The 27,212-nt window shown below is 37.2% G+C and overlaps 4 protein-coding genes across 6 annotated transcripts in view; 3 read left to right on the forward strand and 1 right to left on the reverse strand.

Moving 5' to 3' along the window:
• LOC117388935 (ephrin type-A receptor 6-like) overlaps positions 1–9,926 on the forward strand; it is a 202,348-nt gene extending 192,422 nt beyond the window's left edge. Inside the window, exons 12-17 of the mRNA XM_055230560.1 lie at positions 2,960–3,021; positions 3,872–4,081; positions 5,606–5,755; positions 7,436–7,629; positions 8,315–8,470; positions 9,027–9,926. Coding sequence (XP_055086535.1) covers positions 2,960–3,021; positions 3,872–4,081; positions 5,606–5,755; positions 7,436–7,629; positions 8,315–8,470; positions 9,027–9,141 — 887 coding nt within the window. The 3' untranslated portion in view covers positions 9,142–9,926. The remainder of the gene's footprint in view (positions 1–2,959; positions 3,022–3,871; positions 4,082–5,605; positions 5,756–7,435; positions 7,630–8,314; positions 8,471–9,026) is intronic.
• A 2,538-nt stretch (positions 9,927–12,464) lies between these two features.
• Positions 12,465–15,920, forward strand: LOC117389510 (ADP-ribosylation factor-like protein 6). Of its 2 annotated transcripts, XM_033987193.2 has the most exons (8): positions 12,465–12,699; positions 13,163–13,213; positions 13,313–13,374; positions 13,449–13,517; positions 13,600–13,694; positions 14,328–14,457; positions 14,969–15,024; positions 15,747–15,920. In XM_033987193.2, the coding sequence occupies exons 1-8, from the start codon at positions 12,577–12,579 to the stop codon at positions 15,770–15,772; spliced, it is 612 nt and encodes a 203-aa protein (XP_033843084.1). In that variant the 5' UTR covers positions 12,465–12,576; the 3' UTR covers positions 15,773–15,920. The 2 variants fall into 2 exon arrangements, with proteins under 2 accessions (XP_033843084.1, XP_055086541.1); XM_055230566.1 differs by lacking the exon at positions 13,163–13,213.
• Positions 15,921–16,264: 344 nt separating this feature from the next.
• Positions 16,265–20,882, reverse strand: LOC117388937 (F-box only protein 47-like). Its single transcript, XM_033986493.1, has 11 exons — positions 20,828–20,882; positions 20,030–20,233; positions 19,395–19,556; positions 19,245–19,321; positions 19,005–19,079; positions 18,614–18,722; positions 18,304–18,477; positions 17,691–17,840; positions 17,070–17,212; positions 16,840–16,999; positions 16,265–16,377 (listed from the first exon to the last, which is right to left on the reverse strand). Exons 1-11 carry the CDS (start codon positions 20,880–20,882, stop codon positions 16,265–16,267), a joined length of 1,422 nt encoding a protein of 473 aa, XP_033842384.1.
• A 1,808-nt stretch (positions 20,883–22,690) lies between these two features.
• On the forward strand, positions 22,691–25,410 carry LOC117389412 (claudin-14-like). Of its 2 annotated transcripts, none has more exons than XM_055230562.1 (3): positions 22,691–22,760; positions 23,434–23,703; positions 24,478–25,410. In XM_055230562.1, the coding sequence occupies exons 2-3, from the start codon at positions 23,470–23,472 to the stop codon at positions 24,982–24,984; spliced, it is 741 nt and encodes a 246-aa protein (XP_055086537.1). In that variant the 5' UTR covers positions 22,691–22,760; positions 23,434–23,469; the 3' UTR covers positions 24,985–25,410. The 2 variants fall into 2 exon arrangements, with proteins under 2 accessions (XP_055086537.1, XP_033842977.1); XM_033987086.2 differs by lacking the exon at positions 22,691–22,760 and adding an exon at positions 22,798–22,901.
• Positions 25,411–27,212: the final 1,802 nt, after the last annotated feature.

A 27,212-nucleotide genomic window follows, 5' to 3' on the forward strand; every position in this document is an offset into this window, starting at 1 on the left:
AAATCTGCAATTTTGGATTACTTTTTCAGAGGCTGTCAGAGCACATCTATTTATTGACTGATTTATTTTTGTGTATGTGTAGGTTGGAGTCGGAGTGGCCAAAAAACGTTTTATTGTTCAATTCTAGCTGTTTTGGTTATGGATCTACAGGCCTACAAATAATACCTTTGTTCACTTGTAAGATATTCAGAAAATATAATAAATATAATTAACACAGTTACACATTAAATTATTTCAGTGTCTGCCTCTCTCTCTTCCTCTTCTTCCTTCTTTCTCCTTCCTCTTTCTTTCTTGCTCTTTCCCTGATTTCCCTCATTTTCCCTCTGTCCCCTGTCTGTCTCAGTCTTGCTCTCTCTTCCTAGCTCCTGTTTGACTTTTTTCTTCTGTTCTCTCGTCTTTCCCTTTCTCTCTCCCCCTCTCTAACTTGCTTTCTTTCTCCCTATCCTTCATAGTCTTTCACTTTCTCCATCCTTCCTCTCCTTCCCCCTGTCTCTCACTATCTTTCCCTCATTCTTGCTCTCCCCACCCCCTCTCTATCTTCTTTCCTCTCTCCGTCCCTTACACTTTCTCCCTCCCTCCTCTCTCTCTCCCGTCGGCACTCACATCTGTTGTTGTTCTTGGGAGACTAATTATGGAGCGTATTGTGCTGTGACTGACTTCCATACCTGTGATCTAATAGCAGGTGACACATGTGGCTCAGGTAAACAGGTGCATTTGTTTTCATTCAAGCGCCCCACTGCATAACTAGATCATGTTTCTGGACCATCATTATCTTAAAAGTGTAGCTTGAACAAATAAAATCCTATCATTGCAGCCAGGTTTGAGAATAGCAAAGTTTGCACTGATTTATAGCTTTATTATAACATTAACACATATGGTCTGCCAAATAAAAATAATGAGAGAAATAATGATCTACTGTATGGTCATCAGGGACTGTGCAATATTATATCCACCCAGGGAATGTGCAATACTCACCCTTACACTTTTAGGCCCCAGGGAATGTGTAAAATATGCTAATTATGGGAATGGTGCAATATTATTAAATGTTGAATGGTCGTTTTTCTTATGAACTGCATTAATTGATGTGTCCACTGTGTGTGTACTGTATGTTATATGTCTCTATATGTGGCATGAGTACCCTTGTCCCAAGACAAATTTCTCCCAAGGAAGACAATAAAGGCTAATCTAAATCTAAATAAAAATGTAAATGGACTTAGTTTGGAGCCTTGTTGAACTCCGGAACTGTATTGACTGTAATAATGCATATAAGTGTGCTGGAAAAAAGTGTACTTTTAGTTTGTAATAATGTTTTAGAATTATTTGCTAATCCAAAGAATATCTGGAGTTGAATTTTTCAGCATTCTCGCTTGTCTCAGTAGTTCTGTTTACAAGACCATCTTCTCTGAGCTCTAACAAATGTATTTATTCAATGTTCAATCCCACTGCTGATATCAGAGAGCCTAAACTCCATACTGGAAACTGATGTGTAGTTTTCCAAACTTTTTTTTCCTAATTTTACGTTAGAAAATGTGAAAGACTATTGCCAAGGTACCATAAAGCATGCTTAAAAGCCAGTTAAAGTCACCCTGATACATGATATTATATCTTATTGGACCTGTAGTGAACCCTAGGGCATCATTGTCAGCCATAGAAGAAGTGCTTCTTTCAGTCAATGTTGAGTAAAGTTAAAGACAATTATTGAAATTTAGTAGTTGAAAATGTTAGTCTGCATTATACATTATTCATTTTAGTAAGGTCCAAGGCTAATTTACTGAACCAACTGCAATGATGACAATAATTGCAAAAGAAAACATCTTTATGCAGAGGTGGAGAGAGAACAGCTGTGTTTTAAGTATGCCTTAAAAGTCCCTCATTTGGAGTGTCATCACATGCTCAAATCACTTCCACATTCCTTATTTTAAATTCTTATTTCCCCAGAAGCCAGAGAGGATAGCTAGATATGCTACTAAACTATGTATTCATATTTATAAAACAAGTTTTATTTATGCAAAAATAACAATATTCAACACAAGCCATAGGTCTATTTTCACATTGAAGGTACAATTACCACAATATGACTTTATTACTGTTTGAAAAAGTTGGTTTTACAGCTCGCTCGTGGAGGCTCTGTGGGGAAACCCCAGTGTTTGAGAATAAAACTGTGAATGCACCTGTTCAAAATGTTAATTCCAGCAATACTCAATAAACAAGCTTTGGATTTATTGAGATGGGGAAGGCTTTTTTGTTGTTCTTGGCATATCCAATACATGATACAAATAATAAACCGGATTTGATAAAATTCATGTTAAGGTTGCAGTGACAATTTCTATTCGCTTTGGGGTTTTATAGTTTCCTGCATAATTTTTTTTTTATCAGCACTGTGGGAGAGTCTCTTATGACCTATGTATGGCTTACTTTTGTCTTTATAGTGTTCATTTATGTATGTAAACTGCAAACCTATTCCTGCAGGTATAAATGAAGTTACCTGAACCTGAGAGAGATCACATATAAACAAAAAAATATTAATTAATTTAAATTAATTAAATAATCAGCAAAACTAGCATTAAAGATGAAATAATAAATGAAAGATGTGTTTACTGCTTAAAGGCCTACTGTGGAACATTCTAGATGGCACCCTCTATCAGAAAAGTTACATAGTGCATCTTTAAGAATATGTGACTGGTATGTGAAAATTTGTAATAGTACACATAAGGACAACATCTTTAAGTGTCCCCGAGTGCTCTTTACCTGAGCTGTAGGTCATCGGTGTTTAATGGGCTTTAGTGTGTACACATGCAAGCAGGCAGCACTAATCAATGGATAAACCCTGGTACACATCACATAGAGTCATGTCTCCTGAATACAGCCTCTTATTTGTGTTCAGGGTTAAGATATTTCTCTCCTGCATGCTTCTTTGATAAATGCATTGAAGGTAATTGGTCATGTTATGCTTTTACAGGCCGTCCTGTGATGATAGTGGTGGAATATATGGAGAACGGCTCACTGGATTCTTTTCTAAGGGTGAGTAATGCAAGCAACTGTGCCCCAATACAACACAAAATGACAGCACTGACAAAATATTCGGTTACATTTGATAATAATTACACCTTAAATAGGCCCTAATAAAACATAATGAAAATACAGGCTGGAGTTAGGTATTAATTAAATGGTTACCCTAACCCTAAGCCTGAATTATTCTTTATCGAGTTTTTTTTTCATCATGAATTAAGTTTTCCTTTGTGCTTTGTTAAGGTTACCTATTATTAAGTGTAACCAGATATTATTATGATCATATATCTATATATGAACCAACTTCAATGATGGCATTTTGTTATATAGTATTTGGGAAGCTTTGGGAGATTTTTTTCAAATGGTCACAATTGTAGCATGGGCAAATAGAACAAAACTGGATTCAGTATTTCAAACCTTGCACACTCACCTTCAGGCTGCCCCCTAGTAGCAGTCAGAACACATTTTTTACATGCAGTTTACAAAATGAAACAGATTTCTAGTTAGCACTCCCTAAATATTACTAAAGATGATCTCATCCTGATCAGTGATAAATAATAAAATCTTGTAAAGTAAAAATGACATTCAAATTTGGAAATAAGCAAAAAAAAAGTGTCTGGAAACAACAACAAAATACACAAACTGACATTTTCTGAGCAGTTGTAATAAATGTGTTAAACTACTAGATGGTTATTTTGCTATTGAAACATGAAAAATACAATTTAGTTTGCTAATTGAATTTCATGCCAAAAAAGTAAACTCTGCAATTTTACAAACTAATTTATACCGTTTTTCATTACTATCCTGTCTGTGGATTATCCATACTTTATAGTTTGACAGTACAATTTTCTCCCTCTGTCAGCAACATGATGGTCACTTCACGGTGATCCAGCTGGTGGGCATGCTGCGTGGGATCGCCTCAGGGATGAAGTACCTGTCTGACATGGGCTATGTGCACAGAGACCTGGCGGCTCGAAACATCCTGATCAACAGTAACCTAGTGTGTAAAGTGTCCGACTTTGGCCTGTCCAGAGTCTTAGAGGATGACCCTGAGGCGGCCTATACTACAACGGTAAATATTGCACCAATGTTAAAAAAGACGTGTTGTGCTTTTTCACATTTCATCACATTTTGTTTATTGTAAACTGCATTTGACCTGAAAACAACTTAATATATGGACATGGGTCCATTGACTGCCATTTCAAAATTGTGGAACTGATTCTCTCCAGCTGGCTACACTACTATATAAAAACAGAAACTTTCAGAGCACTCAAGCCTCAAATGCAGGACAATAGTGGATTATCCAAACATGTATGAATGAATACAAGTCCGAGTAAGGCTATGGTGAAAGATTATAACATAATTACAAGTTCATAAAGGCCTATTTTACTATAGGTTATAATTTAATCAGTGCCTTTGAATGAGCTTCTTGAGCCTTTCTTTTCCAAACCCAGCCAAAACAAACCATGGAGCTAATTAGGGCAACAGATGTGACTAGACACATTTGTCTATGATTTGACAATTCAAGAATCTTGATGAACAAATTGTACAAATGTTTTCACTGCCCAAAACAACTCAGTTTCATTGTGAAATCTGATGCCTAAATCTTTTTTTTTTTTCATTGCTTATACATTACTGGCATAAACAGAAAAAAATACCTAGATGCGTGATAAAAATTGATGAACCAAGCAAAACATCTTCAAAAACATCTTAACTTAGCTTTCAAATGTTAAGATGTACTGACGTCATGTGTACTGCCAGATGGATAACTGCTTATGGCGCAGTGACAAATCCTCATTAGGAGAAAAGTTTGAAAATGTTGAAGAAAATACAGATACTGAAACTGCTTAAGTTTTACTCCAGCAGCTGTCAGGGATTAATCATAGATGTCCATACTATCCCTTTTATTTACATCAATACTACATTTGTTGTGCTAGCATATACCATTACTTTTGTTGTAGTTGTTTAGTGATTGTGGTGTATCTGGGGTATAGCGGTACAATTAGTTCTTATATGGTACAAATCTAAATATATTAGGATAGATTGTTCCAACTGGTCTAATATTTACTTTAGCCATTGTAACCCATAAGAGCTAATCAATAAGAGTTGTTTTTATTGTCACAGTTTATGGCATCTGTTTCTTTAGAATACATTTTGTGACTAAGAATGCATGATCTCGTAAGCCTGATCTCGGAAGCTAAGCAGAGTTAGTCCTGATTAGCACTGGAATGGGAGATTACTGCAGGAATACCAGATGACAGTGGGGCAATAGTAGCTCTAGAAGTGCAAACTGTTACTGTGTCCTTAGGCAAGACACTTCACCTATCTTGCCTACTGTGATATAGGTGTGTATTTGCGAGTGATTGGTGGTGGTCAGAGGGGCAGATGGTGTAGTTTGGCAGTCTTGTTTCCCAGAGCAGCTGTGGATAAAAAAAAGTAGGTTCCCGCCATCAGTTTTTGCAGCCCAAGCTTGAGTCACAACCCACAAATTGGACCTGATGGTGTTGTTATATTCTTTCTTTACTGTCTACTTGACTTGCATTCTGAACAGAGACTAGACATTTTTTTTTATGTGCAATCATTTTTTGTGTTACAGGGAGGAAAGATCCCAATCCGATGGACAGCTCCAGAGGCCATTGCCTACAGGAAGTTCTCCTCAGCCAGCGACACATGGAGCTATGGCATTGTCATGTGGGAAGTGATGTCATACGGGGAACGGCCATATTGGGAGATGTCCAATCAGGATGTGAGTACTTCATTGTATAGATGCACTGATTCTGGTGGCTGTAATAATGTAAGATAAAATGTTTGATGTTGTAAAATCATAAAGGTATTTAAATTTTTCCAGTCCGTGGAGTTTATTGAAATCGGTCATTGTAACCATCACTAAACTATGCTGCAATTTTTATTTTTATTTTTTATTTGGGCACTATAAATTTGTCCACTAATGCTGTATTCCAGGCAATGGGTTATGTCCAGCTTTTCATTGGGATTTCAACATCCAATCTCAGAGCGCAGCTAAATCAACTTTAGTGTCTCTTCTCACCAATGATAACATATTAAATATGTTCTTTTTTCTGTGTCTACAGCTGATTTATTTAATTTATATATTATTATGAAAGCTTTGGGAGATTTTTTTTCAAATGGTACAAATTGTTACACAGACAGAATTTGCGAATCATCTAATTCATTAAACACCACACTTTATGATAGTGGCTAAAACTGTTGCCCTTTTGCACAACCTGTACCAAAGAAATGCCTTTAGCTGCTGTGGGATATGGGACAGAAACAAGTAAAAATGGATAAAAAGAAAAGGGAATTGCACCATAAAGGTCAGTGGTTCTGAGGACTTGTCCAGCCCAGTGAGGGTTTAAATCTGTGGGTTTGGCTCAGCTGAGTGACCCCTTCATCCTGGACTTGTGGCCAGGGATTGGACCAGGACTATAGAGGAAGCAGAGCCATCCTTTTCTTCACTGGGTCTGAAATCTCCTCTGTAATCCTGCACACACATACACACATTTCCACTAAGGTCTGTGGGATTTGGGCATGGATTTATTCTGTTTGGGAATTGCTTAGAAGTGCTTTCCAAGGCGAAAAATGTCTGCCAAGCTTCGCTGTACACTATCTCTTCCTTGGTCAGCCACCGATCACAGGACTTCAGCTAGATACATGGTGCGGACTATCTACTAAAGCATACAATAATACATAAAAAGGAGAGATAAAGGGAGAGGTTGAGGCTGCCGGGCAATGACTTATATAGAAAAGTCTGGTCTTTTTATCCATGAGAGCCAGAGGAGTAGCTCATATCAAGTGCAGCACTCTTTATCATGTGCTCATAGCTGTATCACTGGAAAGTAAGTTAGAAGTGATCAGAGCATCTTCTTAATTTAATCCTGATTAAGAACTGGTTTGTTCCTTTTTTAGACCTGATTTACTACAGATTTAGTCCTGGTTTAATCTCAGTTTAATACTGACCTCATTTAGTCCTGATTTACAGTTGTCTTAATATAAACTTTCATGTTTTAATTTTGTGTCCGCAGCCTCTTAATAATCTCCCATTATTCAATTGCACAAACAAATGAATAAGGGTTACTTGTTACTTACTTTAATAAGAGAGGGGGATCTGAACCACCAAACATTGACTGTTTTGTTCTGTTTTTGTAGTTTTTGCCTATACCTATAATTTCGTCTTGGAATAATCATGTTCATTCCTGCTTTAGTAATGATTTGAACCCAATAAAAACGATGAGGTGAAAAGTTCAACAATCACTGCTCTGAAAAACATTATTCCTGATATCTAGCCTTGTAGCCTTGGAAGACCTTCGGTTCAACTTTGAAAACTTGTCACTTGTTTTACATAAAACCCTCTTTCCTCATCAGCTTCCCATGCAATCACACTCGTCTCTGGTCTGTGCTGTGTCTCTAGGTGATTCTGTCCATTGAAGAGGGCTACAGACTGCCGGCGCCCCTGGGCTGCCCTGTGGCTCTGCACCAGCTCATGCTGCACTGCTGGCAGAAGGAGAGGAGTCATCGGCCCAAATTTGTCGACATCGTAACATTTTTGGATAAACTCATCCGCAACCCCAGCAGCCTTCTGCCACTGGTAGAGGATATTCAAAGGTAGAGTAATGCATAATGAAATGTTTTGCTGTTTATAATGTTAAACTGTCTGTAAAACCCTGTAAAAAGAAACAGACATTGCAAATTGGCCCAGGCTGTAAATGTTGTGTGTAATGTGTCGCAACTTTAATGTGCATACTTTAAAGTTGTGACACATTGCACACAAAAAATTATATAGTTTTCTTTTAAAGTATCATTTTAAGTCATCTCAAACCAGCAATATAGTGCATTTTACATTCACATTTAGTATGACTAACACATATATTTGTGCTGTGGAGTATCCACAGGACTCTAAATGATCAATTGTTTGTAGAATATGTTTTGTTGTATTTTTTATGAATCAAATAATAATAAAATTACTTTTTTAATAGTAACAAATAGTTATTCTTATATATTTGTTGTGTAATTTAAATACATTAAAACTGTCTACTGCTTTTCTTATCATATTTCTTCAGTGACAAACCCCCTTGTATCCAAAATTGCATTGCCATTACAGTAAATACAGTTAAGGTGATCGTACCCCCATTTGTCAGAGTGTAGCACTCCTCTTCCAGTGAGGGAGTTAATAAAGTTAATCAAGTCTTTTACTCCTGCTTATAAAAGTGGATCCTATTATACAGATTCTGCTTTTATAGCTTTATGTAATTTAAGACAGGGCCCTAACTCCGGTCTGTAACCTCCTCAGTCTTCCAGAGTCTCCATGCCCGAGTGAAGAGATGGACTACCCCATGTTTATTTCTGTGGGCGAGTGGCTGGACTCCATCAAGATGTCGCAATACAAAAGTAACTTCATGGCTGCAGGATACAACACACTGGATGCTGTGGCCAGGATGAGCATTGAGTGAGTAACACTATTTCAGAGGGAGCTAGATAGATGGACATACATACATACATACGTACATACATACATACATACATACATACATACATACATACATACATACATGCATACATACATACATACATACATACATACATGACCTATGTATCAAGACATGTACTGCATTGTGAGGAGAAGTAAATCTGAAATCATATGCCACAACGCCTAATTTATAGATTGCATAAATACATAATTACTCTCTTATAATATAAATGCAATGGTTTACAGGTAAACAATATGATGAGTATTGCAGTGGTAAATATTATAATAGAACAATATAAGCAACTCTTTTTAATATGAGTAATAAAGTATAAGAGGGTAAGCACTATAGTTACGGTCAATAATTAGATTGTAGGTGCACCCGAAGGTATTATTTTGGGCCCATCATTGTTTATAAGCCAAAAAGATACATCCCACTACTTACATTATTTATTGTACATTGTAAAGTTGTCTGTATCATAAGAGGCCCTAAAGTGTCTGTTCTCTCTGTTCATCTTGTCTCCTCCTCTGGGCCTAGAGATGTGAGGCGTGTGGGGGTGGAGCTGATTGGACACCAGCGACGAATCATCAGCAGCGCTCAGACTCTTCACCTCCAGTTGCTGCACGAACACGACAAGGGGTTCCATGTATGAGGACGAACTTTGACCCCTCATACGACCCCACATATGACCCCACCTGGGATGGGTGCATGGAGGGGAGAGAAGTCTAGAACACAGCCTGTGCCCCAAATGTCAGAAAATCTTGGTTTAAGATGGACAAACTGGCACAGTGGACTTTGCTCCTGGTCGGGACACCTTCGTAGTACCATAGGTTTTTCTACTCTGCAGCTCACCTGACATTGGGCCAGACTCTATGGACTAAAGACTGACATGGTCCGCACTTATAGGGGAATGTAACCTAGCCAAGTAGATTTGCAAACATAATCTACTTAATCTTGACTTTTTGTTGAGTTATGTGCTCATGTAGCTGCTATCGGGTGTGCAATTTGAGACGTCTTTATTTGAAATTATTTATTATAAAATTTACTTATTTACCCATTCTCTCCAGTGAATCTGGTAGGCTAATACTTGAAGACATAGAGAGCAAAGTATGAGATAAACTTTATTGAATGTTTCAAAAGTGTATAGACAGCTAATCGATTAATTGTTATCATAAACTTATATCTATTAATGTGCAGTCTTGTATGTGAAAAAGCCCTAGTGAATTTGGATATTATAATTCATTTATTTTCTATCAAAATCAGCAATACAGCAAAATGCAGTCACCTAGGTTTTTCAGACAGAGATAAGGAAAAGTGCAATGGGAGATGGTAAGACATACAAACTACTGAAACCATTCACCAGTCAACTTTATCGCTAAGCTTTATCAGTTGCCTTCAAAGGAATAACTATATACTTCTAATCATGCCTGGAAGTATACTCCCCACTCTTAAATGAATGTTCACAAACTGTTCTAACTACCTGAATAATACATAGACTTAGATGGTTGTTCGGTGCTAGTAGGAACTCACTTTTCAATACTTATTTTTGCCTATAACTCTCCACTTTGCACACAGTCAAGTAACCTGATTTAAGTTAACTGGACAATGGTATAATTATGGTCATGCTCGTAGCAATGTGGCAACTATATGTACATAAGCAGATATAGAAGGAAGCTTGGTTTTGAAATGTTCGCTATCTTACCAGTGAATTGGCAGTGTTGCATACAGTTAATCGTAGTTTGAAGAGTTAAAGGCATCTGAAGTTATTTATAATATAATGGTTGGATTTTTAAAGCAGTGGTAGTTAGGTCAGGGCAGCAGAGAAGGACCTTGAGTATAAAGCAGCATCTTTATTGACAATAGTGTTAGTACTAGTTCTCCCATGGACACACAGAATGCCTTACAGCAGTTATAGAAGGATACACTAAGATCCACGGACCTAGACATTAAGTTATATTTTGCTTCACATTAAAAGCCTAGAATCTATGTAACTATGTTATGTTCAGAGGTGAATTTCATCTGGAACTGTGCCTTCCTGTCACAGTAATACTATGTAACGGTTTTAATCAGACAAGAAAGAGTTGATTATGAGATTTAGGGGAAAGTGGTTCATTTTGGATAGTTATAAGTTGATCTAAAATGAACTTTTAGATACTAAGTTTATGTATTTGAAATATATTCTTTAAAGTAACCTAAAATATACATTGGAAAATATGGCATAATATGTTATTCTATTTGAAGTCTCATTTTGTGAGTATAACAAATAATACATTTCACTACAGGTCATGGAACCAGAAAGGTTATTTTCTCTCCAGGTCGAGGCACAATGTCTTTATAATTGCAAAATATGACAGAGGTACTCCCAAGTGTTCAAGTGCTTCTACTTTAGCACTGTTCTTCTCTACAGCAACACATTTTTGTTGATTTTAATACCTGCCTAAGACCATTACATAGTATTGTATTCATCTTCAGGAGAGGGCCCATCACACATACACACACTCGCCGACCTGCTAGAGAAATGGAGAATATCAGATGCTGTTTGTTTAGCATGTTCTACTGCTGAGCAATGTTAGGACGTTCTTTTGTACCAGGTACAAGTTAAAACTCTTGTATTTTATTTTTCTATGATTTCCAAAGAGATGTTGTAGATCTTGCACACTGTAAGAGGCAGTTACAGTGACTATTTATTTGCAAATAAAGATGAACAGTTCTGGTGGTCGACTGCTTATTGCATTTGGGTTTGAGTTTTATTTGGTGATAGGAAAATAAGAATATGGGCAAAAGCACAAAATTGTTCTCTACCAGATGTGACCTGGACTGTCTATCATAATTCATGATACTTTTTATGGCAGTGAAGCTGGTATTATTGTTTGTTAGATAGAAGTACACACTCAGTCCTAATTAAATATGAATTAAACAGCTAGTGTTGATCACAGTAATTTATTTTGCTTACAAACCGACATTAAAAAGACAATTGTCACATCAATGTAATTTTGGGCAAAATTGTACAAATCATATAACCACAAGATGGAGCTGTTTGACCTATATACGATAATGCATTTATAATGAGAAGAAATGTTTGCAATTTGAGGTTAGCATCTGTCTTATGCAATACCAGATTGTGTTACTTCACTCTCTCTCATTCCCTATTCAAATGTCATGACATTTGTGTGATGGTACAGTGACATTTGTCATTTACCCACTGTTGTGTTTTAATAACTATTGTGCACACTCCACAGTAGAGAGCCACAGATGGTCTGAATTATGTGTAAAAGGCAGTGTGACACAAGAGAGTGACTCCAAATGTCCACAGCCTCTGAGCTCTGTCTACAAACACTAACCCCCATGCCAATAGTTTTTTTCTCAAATAATGGTGCATCTGAACTTTCAAAAGTTAACAGTATACACTAGTAAAGCTTAGATTGCTTAAACATGAGTCTAAATTGATAACTTTGGGGGAATTTTGATTATTGGCTTAAAGGTATTAGACACACCTTGGACAAACCTGAATAGTATAGTTGCTTTACTTATAGCTTTGGGTTGTTCTTGTGCATAGACCTATATGACGTTGAAGTTGGTGCAGTATTGTCTACACTGGTTATTATACCGTTCAGTTAGCATTAAAATTTTCAAATACCATGTTAAAACTGTGCATATTACACTAGCCTAGATAAAAACAGAATTATGTTTCTACAGCAGTTTACAAAATATTGGGATGGTATTACAGTCAGAGAATGAGAATTGACATTGTGACTATAATAATAATAAAATAAAATGACACAACAAATAACTGCATGTCCTCACTCGAAACAAAACAGCGTGAGTGCAGGGGTGTCCAATAGAGATGCGGGCTCTCAGGTCACCAGGTGCTCCAGCTTAATTCCCATAATAGGATTACCCCCCTACAAGCCGGGACAGTGCTGGCAGCCTCTCAGCCTGTATGACTGCACGGGGCGGACAACTATCTATTCTATACCTTTTATTATAGATATTTGAAACGTAGACCGATGCCTTACCATTAGACAGGCATCTATGGGGTGATGTATTCTTGTATTTGAATGGTGTGTAGGTAATAGTGTTTATAATAATGGGGTTGTTGGATAAACTTTCGGGCTGGCTTGGTCTTAGGAAGAAAGAGGTTAATGTCTTGTGCCTAGGACTAGACAATAGCGGGAAAACTACAATAATCAACCAACTTAAACCTGCTAATGTAAGTATTGAAAACATTATTTCATTTTTTATATCAACACAGTATCTTGCATGTTAGTAATCAAGCGGCCAATTGTGACAGACCAGTCATTGATTAGTGTAAGATATATATAAACCCTGCAAAATATTTTACTTAAAGGGACACTATGTAACTTTCCTGCTGTAGGGTCCATCACCTTCTTGTCTCCATGGAGATATTATTACTCTGCCTAGAATGTTCCACAGTATTATAGTATCAATGAAGTAAAACAGGTGACACCACCAGGTCAAGTTACAGGTCAGATCTGTGGAAAGGTAACCCTGCTCAATGCATGGTTTGCAATATATAGATAAGTACTGTGGGATATTCCAGACAAAGCAATAACAGCTCCCTGGAGACAAGCATGTGGTGGATCCTCCACCAGAAAAGTTACATAGAGCACCTTTAAATTATGTGATAGCAATGCTCCACTGCTTATTTTCAGCATTCAAATCATTTAGGGCCGTTGTCAGCGGAGTGGAAGCATGTTAGTCAGGTAAACCCTTCTTGCTTAGCTCATAGCCATTTCTACTTGACATATTTCCCATTACTTGTCTCTTTCTGTATACTTTGGTGTGTGTGGTTATGTATGCAGACACAGGCTCAAGATATAGTCCCAACCATTGGCTTCAACATTGAGAAGTTCAAGACCTCAAGGTATATAAACAACTGTGTGTATTTGTTTGTAAATAATAAGCCATTTAAAATAGATTTTTAATATTTGTGAGCAGCCTTTCTTTCACTGTGTTCGATATGTCGGGCCAAGGAAAATACAGAAGCTTATGGGAGCACTATTACAAGTAAGACACCCTTAACTCTTCATTATACTTACATAACAAAGTATTTACTATAATGTTCTGACCTATTTCATGTTCTCCATAGGGATAGCCATGCTATCATCTTTGTGATTGATAGTGGAGACAAACTGCGAATGGTGGTTGCCAAAGAAGAACTGGACACTCTTCTGAAGCATGAAGGTAATAAGAAATTACACTGGCCCTATCTTGCAATGTAAACATAAAGTAGGCCTATTCAAAGAACCTATTTTAGCTTAGGGTTAAATGCTTCATATTGAGCCACATAATCACTGTACATCTGTAGATCTCTTAAAGATGCACTATGCTACTTCTCTGGAGGTGGGTATGTCACCTGCTTCTCATCTTCAGATCGTATTGCGTTGCCTCAAATGCAGTATATTATTAATCACCAAAAAACTGATGCCAACCATGGCAAGATTACAGGTGAGATCTGATGACAGGCGATCCAACTCATAGTAAAAACACATATTTTACACCTGTGATTGCAAGATGGATAATTAAATGCCATACTGAGGAACATAGTAAGAGAAACTGCTGAAAGGCAGGTGGCAAACATCTCTCCAGAAAAGTTACATAGTGCACCAAAGACATGGATAGTACACCCTGATTGCAATATATGTGAGATTCAAAATCTTGCTGTGAGGAAATGCTCACTACTTTGTTGTTTGTTGATGTTTTTGCGAAGTTCATGAAAACACAACATTCCAGATAGGTGTCAATCAGTATTTTTATTTTTATTTATATTACTACCTTGGTGACATTTGAGAACAATTTTAAGACTTTTGTGTCCAGATATTTGCAATAAGAAGATCCCTGTGTTATTCTTCGCCAACAAGATGGACTTGCAGGATGCCATGTCATCCAATAAGATTACGCAGGCGCTGAGTTTGGAGAGTATCCAAGACAAGCCATGGCACATCTGGTAGAGTACCATCTGATCTAATACCACTCCTCTCACTACACCAAACAAAGAGATTACAGGGATCACAGTGGAAAAGCAGGTGTCACTAAGGCATTGTGATGGCTTGATCTTCAACTGTGAAAGTAGCCAGTTAAATAAATATATTCAATAAATTATTTTTAAAAATAAATTTTATTTATATATATGTATATCAACAATTCTTACCTTTTAGCCTTTCTTCTCCACAAGTGTTTTATCAGCCTATTGTCCATTTATTCAGGCATGGTACTGATGGAAAAAGTACAAGGCATAGTGTAGTTGTCTAAATTTGGTTAAACTTTGATGGACACCAAGAGGAAGTTATTTCTTACAGCAAGTAGATTTGTAAGTGTTTTCCACCCAGTTTGCTCATTAGCCAGATGGAGCACAGATGGATTAGAGCTGCTCAGGTTTAACTTTGAGATCCAGGAAAAGTCTGAGAAAGTGAGTGAGCTATCGTGTACCACAGATTAACGTCTCGTGCCTCTTTCAGTGCCAGCAATGCTATTAAAGGAGAGGGCCTCCAGGAAGGACTAGACTGGCTTCAAGGTAAGCACACCTAATTATATTCTTAGTTTATCTGTCAGTTATAGGAGTAGTTGGTTGCACTTATGTCTGTTACCACTAATAAGTTATTTTTTCTGTCCATAGAACACATTTTACTGTAAGTATCAACTGTGGTTAGGCATGGGTTGAATTTTTTTCCATTTGTGTTGTATACTAGTGCTATACTGCTTGGTCCTAGTATGTGGGTGTTTTGTTGCCATCTTGTGGTGCATGTTCAAAATTACAACTACAGCCCCGAACTCTCCTATGGTGCTGTTTCCTCATTATTTTCATTTAATTACTCATGCTATCCCATATTTCCAATAATTAATATATGAATAATATTTATTCATTAATCACTAAAGGTGCACTATCTCACTTTTGTGGTGGAGGGTATGCCACCTGCTTGCCTGCTTCTTGGAGATGCTATTAATTTGCCTGGAATCTTCCAAAGTATTTCATTACATTTCTCTCCATGAAGTCAAGCAGGTGACACCACCAGGCCAAGTTAGTCAGATCTCTGGAGAGGCAACCATGCTCACAGTAAAAAAGATGTTTTTTCAAAGTAAAGTTTAGCAATCAAACTCATCTTTGAAACCTCACCCATCTGATTTGAATGCTTTAATACATTTGGCATATCATTGTTATAAGTTCCTTATGTTTAGTATGTTCCGCACTTTTTTTTGTACACGTTACATAAGAATCTAATTTCGGTTTCTTTCCAGGTCATATCAAAACAATGAATGCATGAACAACTGAAGGGCTGCATGAATGAAGTGCAAAGGATATTTTCGCCCATGGGCTGTCTCTTTAGAGGCCTTATATTGTTATTATTAGATTGATTTTGCCTATTCTGTTTTTTAATACAGTACATTATTTGTAGATGTGATTTGTATATGTACAGTTGTAGGCCAGATACTTTTCCTAAAACATTACTACTAAAATTGCTATGAAACAGCTTTTTTATTGAAGCCCCATGCTTTTAATGTGAATGTTGTGTGGTGTGCATATTTAAATAAAACTTTTTTCCCAAGTTCAATTTCAGTTTATTTTATAAAAGTATGTAATTACAATTGCATGACAGTGTTTAGATAGAAGCAGAGAATAAGTTAGGCAAGGTCAAAAAATAATATGACTAATAAATAGAAAGCACATTCACACAACAGGATTTTGTAGCAAAAAATTCAAAAATTCTATAAAAGTAAGGATAAAACCTCGTTCACATTCATGCTGCTGTTTGTTGTCACATTTCCGGCCTCTTAAGGAACATGTGCAGGAACTTAGCGTGGAATCTCGCACTGGAGTCAAGCAGAATGCTCAGAGTCTGGAAGATCTCTCTGTCCTCCACAAGGTTCCCTACATCACAAACAATAAACAGTAACATCATATGGCACATTTACATGACCACTAAAACAGGCAACTAGAATAGTCATGCATATTTGATAGTCAGTCAGTTTGTGTGCTTTTACAAAAAATCTTATCATCAAAAAAAGCATGATGACATGTGTCAGTTAATCAGTGGATTAACGCTTGTATCTGGAAGTATAATGAATTTTTTAAAAATCTATCGTTAACATTGTCTCTTTAATTTTTGTCTTTGCCACATTAGTTAGACCTATTTTGCATAATTTTCCTTGTCAAAACCTGTACATGTATGAAAAATCAGAAACAAATTACTCACATCAGAAAATAACATCAAACAACTGTTTACTAGACAATTCTAGAAATCATAATTATCAGATTTTTGGTTTGTATGTAAACATCTCCACTGTTTAGGTGTATTAGAGTGAGTATTATTTTGATGTATTGAAAACAAACCTCCAACAGAAAGCTCAAAGAAGTCCCTGGTGGTCTCTGCGAACATGTTTTCCAGGTTTTGCAGAAATAAGAACTTCTCAGGATCGGAGCTGAAGACTTTGCAAACCTGCTGCACCAGCTTCACAGCCCAGTTCATGTGATAGCCGTCCTTTTCACACACCTATGGTCAAATTAATATTAGTTATACATATCTGATAACAATATTATAAACAGTTATCACATTGTCTTACCAGTATTATGTATACAATCAGCCTTGAGATCTCCTGTAGATGTCCATTGAGGGCTTTGCTAGCCAGAAAAGCGTAGCAGAGGTGACTGTCACAGAGCACCAAGAGACGAGCGACATTCTCCACATGCCATGGCTGAGGGATCACTGCAAAAGGACACAAACCATATATAGCTGTGTAATTTTTCAAGTTAGGGGTCTGCTACCTACCTACCTTGTTTCCATGCAGATGTTATTTCAGTGTCAGGAATAGTAAGGTAACAGTAAGGCGATAAACTTTTATCGCCATATACCAAGTTACTGGTCAGATTGCTGGAGAGGAGAGGTCAAAGTAGAATGAATGTGTTTCAAGGTATTTATGAGTAATAAAAACTTGTTTAATGCTATATTGTAAAACATTCCAAAGCAATAACATCTCCATGGAAACAAGTAGACCTCCAAACAGAAAAGTTACATGGTGCACTTTTATGTTAATACTTGTGCATGTTGGTTGTAATGTGGGTCAAGCATTTGTTAATATTGCATTGACAAAATGTGGTGGTTTTGTGAAGGTATGTGCCGCATTGTAAACCAAAAATTATTTCCCATGGGGAAATATAATAAATATAAAAAATAAAGGCAGTACCAGTAAGCTCCTCGAGGATGGCCAGTATAGAATCTGCGAACCAGCCTTTGACCTCCAGTTTACTAAAGAGCAGCAGCAGAGCTTGAGCCAAGTCCCACAGGGCACCATGAGGAAGTGCCCTCTCCACCAGCTCCTGCCAACCTATTGTACCTAAACAAAACAGTTATTACATCAGGGATCACTTTTTTTCTTCATATAATGTTAAATACACTGTGCTAAAGGACTTAAAGATTACATGAAGACAATCAATGACATTTATGAATGAAGGATCACCACTGAAGCTTCTACAAAAGCTATTTTTGTGTGTATACGTGTGTGCGCTTGAGTGTGTTTGTGTGTGTGTGTGTGTGTGTGTGTGTGGGGGTGTGTGTGTGTGTGTGTGTGTGTGTGTGTGTGTACACAAATATTAAAGTATAAGTATCTTTTAATAGGACCTCAAGAGGTGTAGTTGTCAATTTGGTGACAACTTAATAACTAGCCAAATAAATAAACAAATAAACCACAAACATTCAGAAACTATTGGAAATATAACTGTTAATGTGTTTTATTTGAATCAGTACATCTTAATCTGAAGAGAACTCAGCAGACTTACTCTCTGGTTTATGATGCATACCTTCAGGCAGGAGTGGTCCATAGAGGAAGAGCAGGAGATGGGCCTGACTGACCATGGGCCACGGCTTCAGTAGCTCTATTAACCAGAAGTGGAACTCCAGACGGTTTGACCAGGGATCTAACAGGACTTTACGGTAAAAGAGGCGAATCTCTACCTCCTCGAAGTAGTGTGCCCCTAAAACAGAAAAGAATTTCTTACCTCTTCTCTTATTTAAAAAAATTAACAGAACAGGAAGAGTTTGTTTTTGTTTTTTGTTTTTTGTTTTTGTTTTTTACCAGGCGGTGTGTGTATGTTTAGCATTAGTTCTCACCTGGTTTGTTGTTGATGAGGACTTCAGTTTTGGACAGAATGTCTGTAAGGTTACACAGGAAGTTAAACACCCTATGGCACTCCAACTCATCCCATCCCGCAATCAATGTCTGAAAAGATATTGAGATATTAAAAGTTATTGTCACATCGCCCTCACATAAATGATGTTAATATGAGAGAGTTCTTAATCTTTTTAGACAAAAAACAAATAAAGCAGAAAAAAGAGAATCTGATAGAAAAGTAGAAGGACTTATTACTCAGTATAATGAGAAAATGGATATACCAGTTTCAGTAATAATTTAACATTTTCTTATGAAGTGGAGAAAATTACATCTTATTGCATTGTATTCACACCGTTGTTATACTATATAGTAAAAGATGTTTCATTTTACCTGAAGAAAGCTCCCAAGGCATGCAAATCCAAGGCAGCCTTGAACAAAGCAATGCTCCAACATAAAACAAGGAATCTGAATGAGATGAGACAGAGAAGTCAATGCATTATAATGGTACAAGAAAGGTTTAAGTGTGTAGTGTATTCTAGGGCTGTGCAATGAATCAAATTTTCTGCAAGATCGAGATTGATGAAAAAAGTCTTTATTTTGTCACCCAGCCCTAAAATATTATAAGCTCACCTGTGAGAATCTCCTGAAGATGAATTTTAACCTCTCCTCTGTTGGAAGCAGCAATGTGCATCTCTTGAACAATAGCCCTAAGAATTAAATAAAGAAAAACAAAAAAATGTCCTCTAAGTCATAAACTACACACATCAAATTAGTTCTTACCTAACTCTCTGTAGTGACCGATGGTGGCCTGCTGCTCTTGGTAGGTTGGGTGATGAAAGTTTTGGAAGATCTCCTTGTTGGTCCACTTTTGAGAGGAGATGTAGTCCACCACATAATTGGTGATGTCCTTAGACGTCATACCAAACACACTTAACTCAAGTACTAAAACACAAATGAAATTGATTGTGATTTAATAACTAACCCAATGCAAAAATCAATCAAAATCATTCCTTTTCATCTTAAAATCCTCCCTTCTGACCAGTGATAGTTTTGTTGAGTTTACTCGCAAGTTCAAATCAACATAATATTTTTTGCAACTTAAGCAAAAACTAAACACAAGGACAAAATATCAGCAGTAAAAATGAAAAACTAATGACATGGCATGAACTAATACTAATACTAATAATGTTGGAGTAAAGGACTGAACTAGAAATATTTTAGTCAAAAGACAAAGACAAAATCGTTAAATCATGTTTTATATTGATAAATAAGCATATACAGACTGTTTTACTGACTGTTTTACTGACCTAGATTTTGTATAGACTTGTCTAGATTGAGTTCACTTAGAACTGGACAGGCTTAATTTGTGAAATTGTCTATTTCATAAAGCTTTAAAGACATAATTAAGTAACTACCAGACAGTTTCCCCAGTATTATATCCAGTAGCTCTGACGGAAGGCGGTGGAAGAAGTTGTCGGTGCTGTCCCGGGTGTTGCTGCTAATTTGACTCCGGGTTTGCATCCTCCTCCCCGGGACACAGTACCTCCCGCACGGGCCGGGGCTCAGCCAAGACCTCCCGAAATGACGTGAGGTCCTCTTTACCTTTACCATAAGGGTTCCTGTAGAGACAACAATCAGGAGCTTTTAAAACAAGTGAATATTACGACAAGCCTCAAATGATAACCATAATACGATATAAAAGAGCAAAGAATAAATGTAAAATGCTAATCATGGTTTACCAAAGTGTTCACTAAGATTTATCCGGTTGTTCTTTTCCTAATAGAATAAATGTGTCAACGTGTTCCACTAAACAAACTGTAGGTGACATTAAAGGATATCTTACCAATATTTAATACTAGATAAAAACAAAAAACAGCTGTGTTTTTCCGGGAATCAGTAAAAACTCTAGCGGCGCGAAAAAGACAGGGAAACGAACTCCATCAGAAAAATAAAAGGATAAAAATGTTTAATTTGTTTTTAATACATATTTGGTTAAAATATGAATAAAGCCGTGGCAAAGTGTATATTTAGCTTATTTAATTAATTAATTAATTAATTAATTAATTAATTAATTACATAAAAATATACATATATATTTTATGAAGACTTCCGGGATGTGCGTGGTCATAAAACTTTTGCTTTTGCGCTTTTGTCTTTCATGTGAGTGTGTATTATTTATTCCTATTTAAACTTGACTTTTTGTTTTTTTCTACGTGCCACTTGTAGAATCATATAAAACTGGGCGTCGATGTTAAACTCAAGAGTCATAATGAATTGGCTAGGTTACACGAGTTAAAGGCGCATAACTTTTCTGCAGATGGGTCCACAACCTGCTTGTCACCATGAAGATGTTATTGCTCTGCCTGGAATGTTTCAATGTATGGCATTAAACTTAGGCTCTATCTCTCTGCATGAACACAAGCTGTGACACTACCATGTTAAGTTACTGAGATTTGTGGGGAGGCGAGCCTGTTTACACCAAGGTCGCATTCACAATGGACTTTTGATTCAAATCGACAAGCAGGTGGAGGACACCTCCATTAGTAATCTATTAATGCTATTAATGCTACACCTATAAGAAGTGTCTATTGATTGATTGATTGCCTCTGATCCACTTATTGTATGTTTAAAATAATTAAGCTTATTTGGTACCCTATAGTTCTACTTTATATAGCCTACAATATAGTCTACAATACATTTTTAAATCATAATGGGAATTGAGTCATTATGTATTTAGTTTACCCAATCCACTCCAAACTGTGTGAACTGTATGCTCACCTTCTAATCACAGGATTACACTGTTTAACTAAGACTCTTATGCCTTCCTCGTGCAAATGGCGTCTCCCACTGGCACCCCTTCACACGGATCATCCCATTCCCGTCACTGCATAGCTCCACTTGGACAGACTACTGGCCCCAATGGGTGACAAAATGCACCTTCTATTGTTGTGAGATACTGAGAGTGAAGAACTGCACAAAGATGGACCTCAGGCTGAGAGAAGACATGACATTTGTGTGACTTGCATCACAGTAAGTAACAATAAAATTAACATTATGTAACGTTGTAGAGTAATTAAAAAATATAGTCTACTGTCCATTGAAAGTAGGTTAGTTATCCCTCTTTATCTAGCTCAATCTTTGTTACATCCTTGACATCCCTGCTGTTCACAGGATTATATTGTTGTTAATGATATCTAAATGCCTGGTCACTCACAGCAAGTGTCCTACTTTGAACTTACAGGTTTTGCTTGTTTGTTCAGACAGATGCAGAGACAGACGGGATTTGATCTGCAGGAAATCAGTGCCATTATCTTTGTGATTTGGACCCTCTCCAAGCTCCTTTTTTGGACCAGACACCTTGTAAGCATGCCTCACTAATCCAACCATAACCTTATGGGTGAGTATTTAGAACAGTGTTAAATGTTTTCTGAAGCTCAGTAGTTAATTGTACTGCAACACTGATGCCCTATCAGTAATCAAAAAGGAACCTTGTTTTCCTCCCTCTCCCTCTCTGGTCATGTCAGTGCAGTCAATCACTAGGTGATAACAATAGGGCTAGTATGTCGGATCTAGCAGACTCCAACAATACAACAAAACAATTGCTTTGCTTTACAAAAGGACTTTGTTTTGTGTTTTACACAAAACAGTACAATAATACTTGTATGCACCTAGTGATTAGTGATTTCTGTGTCCAAGTGTGGATATGTGCACTGGCTTTTCCAACTTAAACATGCGCAGTATAGTATATCATAAAACATACCATAGTATAATGTGACCAAAGATTGTAACTCAAATACGCAATACATTATAAGTGGCCATGAAGCAATAAACAATACATTCAGCCTCAGCAAAGTTAAGATATATAAAACCTTGTGTTCCAAAAATAAATTATTAACCTTGTAACCCATTTTTTAATGAAGCAACAATTTCAGTTATTTGACATCTTGACTGATGAGGTCACTTTAATATGACAAATGACACAACCACTGCCACTTATCCAGTAGTGTCTTATCTCTAACACCGTCTTCCTTAAGAAACAGTAGGTATTTTTGAACAAGCCTGTGAGCTTGGGCACCTTCTGTAAATGTTTAATTCCCCGTCTGCCTCTGTTCTTGTGGGAGGACGCCAGAGTGGATTTTTAAACAGGTGAAGCTGAACACTGCTCTCATTAGTTACACATGCGGTCACCTGCCACTCACAGGAGACATATGGCACCATACTAAAAGTGTATTCAGCTATTTCAGCACAAACTCGAGGGAAACTAGAAAGATGCCTCACCGACTCAGTGTAAGCTCATTGGATTTTACTGTTCGGCTGACGACATGGCAGAGTTAACATGACGATTGGACAACCTGTCTATGGCAATTATGGGAAGGCAGGAGAAACTGACTATTTCAAATTTTCCTTATGTACTTTGATTTTGCTACTGATTCTACTGCCTAGCTATATCACGCGTTCATGGTATTGTTATTGTTTGTCTCACTGATTCTAAAATCATATTTAAGTTAGTGGTTAGTTTAACTGTTTCTTCAGCTCTCTCTCTCTACTCCCTCAAGCTTCTGTTTGGTTACTGTCAACAAAACTATTACATTGATAAAAAGTATAGCAAAAGATGAAGTTTAAATCTGATTAAAGCTTCGTCTTTTGCTATGGATTAGACCTGGATGACTGAGGAATTACACAGACATGAAAACTAACAAAATATTAGTTTGAAAAAAGAACATGTGAGAGTTCTCTGTGTCATCAGATTTTGTTTCATTGAATACATAAAATCAAAACATAAATATTTTTAATTATTGTTTTGTTTTCTGTCCTTCAGTTGTGACACCTGTAGAGGAGACTGAGTGAAGCAAACATGGCCAACATGGCGGTACAGATTCTAGGCTTCTTCCTGGGCATGCTGGGGTTTGTGGGAACTGTAGTTTCCACGGTGCTGCCCCACTGGAGGAGTACAGCCTATGTCGGGTCTAACATCATCACAGCCACCTCATACATGAAGGGCCTGTGGATGGAGTGTGTGTGGCACAGCACGGGCATCTATCAGTGCGAGGTGTACAGATCCATGCTGGCACTGCCCCGGGACCTACAGGTAAGAGGAAGAGCAACGTGATTAAATTATTTATTCTCCTTTGCTGAACCAGGTCAGAATTTTGAGACTTAGATTTCTTTTGCGAGGGTCCCTGGCTGTGGTTTGTAGAGCACATCACAAAATACAACTGACAAAGTTACATGGAGACCTGTTGCAGAGCAGGACCTAAATAAGTCTCCAGCTGTGGTCCCTGTGCCTAGTTCTTCCTCTTTGTGTGAATACAAGTTAAAAAGGGGGGGAAACTAAATAAGTCAAAAACGGTAAAGGGTTTCTACTGTGTAAAAACTATATAGATGTGTTGCAATGTGATTTTTTTTTTTTTTTTTTCTTTCTGTTTTCTTTTCTGAATGTTGAACAAGGGTCATTGAAATCAAAATGTATAAGATAGTATAGATTTTTTATTTTACTTTTTTTAACATGTTAACTGTGCAACAACCTAGACTAGACAAAAGTTCAAGCGTTATGTTCTGCATCTGTGTCTTCTAATATATTCATAGATTAGCCTGATTCCACTATCCACTAGGTATTGATGCAACTCGAGTTCAGAAGGTTTTTTGTCATAATACCTATAAATGTTTGAATATAGTGTAAGATATTCTCTGAAAAAATACTTACCACGTAATATTATTTTGTTAGAACTAAAGTTACTTTCTTTTAGAATTAGGTAAAGAAGGAAGTTGTGTAAGAAATAAACATCAGTCTCTCCTTTTTCTATAAACGTTCTGTTAATATGTAACAGAACTTCTAACTGCTCCTATTTTTAACTCTTGACAGGCGGCCCGAGCTCTTATGGTCCTGTCTTGTGTCACGTCTGTACTGGCTGGTGTGGTTTGTGTTTTGGGAATGAAGTGCACCTATTTCGCACATCACTCCGTCATCAAATCCCCCCTGGCTCTGAGCGGAGGTGTTTGCTTCATCTGTGCTGGGATCCTCTGCCTGATAACAGTCATATGGACCACCAATGATGTGGTAATGGAGTTCTATTACCCCCAGGCTGGTTTTAAATACGAGATTGGTCTGTGTGTATACCTTGGTTACGCTGCTTCGTGCCTCAGCTTGGTCGGGGGGCTCGTGATCTGTTGGAACAGCAGTGGAAAAAGTGGGTCCAGACGTCCAGAGTTTCACACACAGAGGAGTCAACCCTTGTCTCCTCCTCCAGCTTTTAATAACATTTACCCCCCTGCTCCACCCTACAACCCCGCCGAGGCACTCAAAGACAACCGGGCTCCTTCCATGACCTCTCTGTCCAGCAATGGATACAGACTCAATTACTATGTTTAAATATCACACTATGGAGTTTTTGCACCCTATGATTCTGGACTAAAATCGCAACTTTTAATGAAATTTTCATATAATTTTATTATCATCCACTTTACACAAACTTTATAAAACTCTTTGGACTTTCCTTGGACCTCAACATCCTTGTAATCCTTACTGTTGAATCTTCACTGAAATGCTGTTTAGTTATGATACCACAAGGGGGAGTCATATATCTTGTAATAGGTTCAGTAGCTACATACAGGATATAACACTCTTTTCTGATTAGATTACACCACAAAAACACATTATTTTGGAAGATATGTAAATGTCCATTCATTAACTTTGCCTTTACAAAAGATAAATGCACCTTAATCTAATCATGATGTTTTATAAGAAATGAATATGAATTGTGTTTTGCTTCAGAAATTAATACACATGTTTTAATACAACCACAGACATAATAAATATATCTATACAATTGGTGACTTAAAATGTATTTTTAATTTTATTTTCATACAGCAAGATGCACTAAAACGGAAGATCTCTAGATGGCGCCAAAGAACCTCTGGAGTTTAGGTTGATTGCTCCCTCAACATCAGCACAAGTTTTTGAAGTCTGTTGCACTAAGCACTAATTTTTTGGACAGCAGTTTTCTTTATACGTTTATGGTTATGTTATTATTTTTGACAGTTTGAGTTTCTTATCCATGTTTATTAGCGAAACCTCCTCCAATTAAAGCTAACCTCTGCCTTCTTTTCTGACAGCTAAGCGCTTAATAAAGGGACTTGTCACGATTCAGGAAATGCACTTAAAATTAGCCTAAATAAATTGTCGATTGCTTAAAAAAATATGGTTTAGTTGCATTTGTACAGTATACCAAGCCAAAGCATTTAAGACAAGTTACAGTAACGATTTCCAGTTAATTACTATGGAACTACTACTATTCATACAACTTTTTGGAGTCCAAGTGCATTCAAATATTGTGACTAGATGTAAATAAATAAATAAATAAAGATGTATAGACCTGAAATTATCACGCTTTTTAAGAGTTTTCGTTTCAGCACCATGGTCAGCTCCAATCCAAACTTCTCCTAATAACTGCACGCAAAACATGTTTTTGTTATATTGCTGCTGATGTTATTGGGAGATCGAAGGTATCATAACGGTTGTTGAAGAGACTTTTCAAAGTAGACAATTTTGAACTGACCTTTTCTGAACCTGTTAAAAGACCATATGAAATACATCCTTCAATAGCAGAGTTACTCGGTCAAAGAGGGTGTCTGAAAGCTGAGTTTGTTGGAGTTGTAACGAATGGTTTTAACTTGGCAATAGTCATTGATAGGTTCACAACCTATATTAGAGTTCAAAAGAGAAGAGAAGACAAGAGAGATTATTTTGTCTCAATATTGAGGAGAAAGAGCGGAGAGGCAAAAAAAATCTCTCTTGTCTTGTCTAAAAGTCCATTGATGTACAGTTACTCTTAAAATTGTTATATGAGTGCTTTACATCCTACTTCCGACTAAAGAGGCCACGTCTGCAGAAAGCCCAGATGCTTAACTTGTTGGAGTCGCGCACGACCGTAAATCAGTACTTGGACGTAACCTGGGAAGTAAAGGTTTCGCCAGTATGGTATTCTGATATTGGAAAGCTTTCCCGGAGCGGAGGAGCCGTGCGTCACGCCACTCTCTATTAGGTGCTATTTTGGTCCAGGCCTGGAAGACATTCATCCCCTGTGTACCCACCCTGACAGCACCCAATAAACCCTCCACTCCCATTCATCTCCACCCCCTCCTCCTCCACGCGCCGCTCTCTCCATCGTTCGCTCCCCGCTCGACGCGCACTTTAAAACAACACAGGAGCATTAGATTCGTTCGTCCTGGAAGAATATTTTAAAACTGTAACAATAATAATATCATCTTTTGCACTTTGAAATCTTTCTGGGGTGTTTTTTTGGAGTCTGACCCTGCTCCCATAAAGAAACGGTAAGCATTCTGATTTAATTTTGTCTTGAATTATACAATTTGCTGTTAAACTGAAAGACGTCGAGTCAGTAACCGCATTTGACTGCAGAGACACGCGTTGATTTAGAGGAATCAATATTGCAATACTGGACTGACATCTGGAACCACAGAGTCAGTAGAAACGCAGAATGAGGTCCACGCGTTTGATCAAAGCAAACTGAAACTTAACTGTGGAAGATTTTAGTTTTGTTTGGTCATTTTAGACCGTGCGTAATGGTTGGAAAGGAG

The sequence above is a fragment of the Periophthalmus magnuspinnatus genome, chromosome 21, assembly GCF_009829125.3.
Source record: "Periophthalmus magnuspinnatus isolate fPerMag1 chromosome 21, fPerMag1.2.pri, whole genome shotgun sequence".
In the NCBI taxonomy this organism is placed as follows: Eukaryota; Metazoa; Chordata; class Actinopteri; order Gobiiformes; family Gobiidae; genus Periophthalmus; species Periophthalmus magnuspinnatus.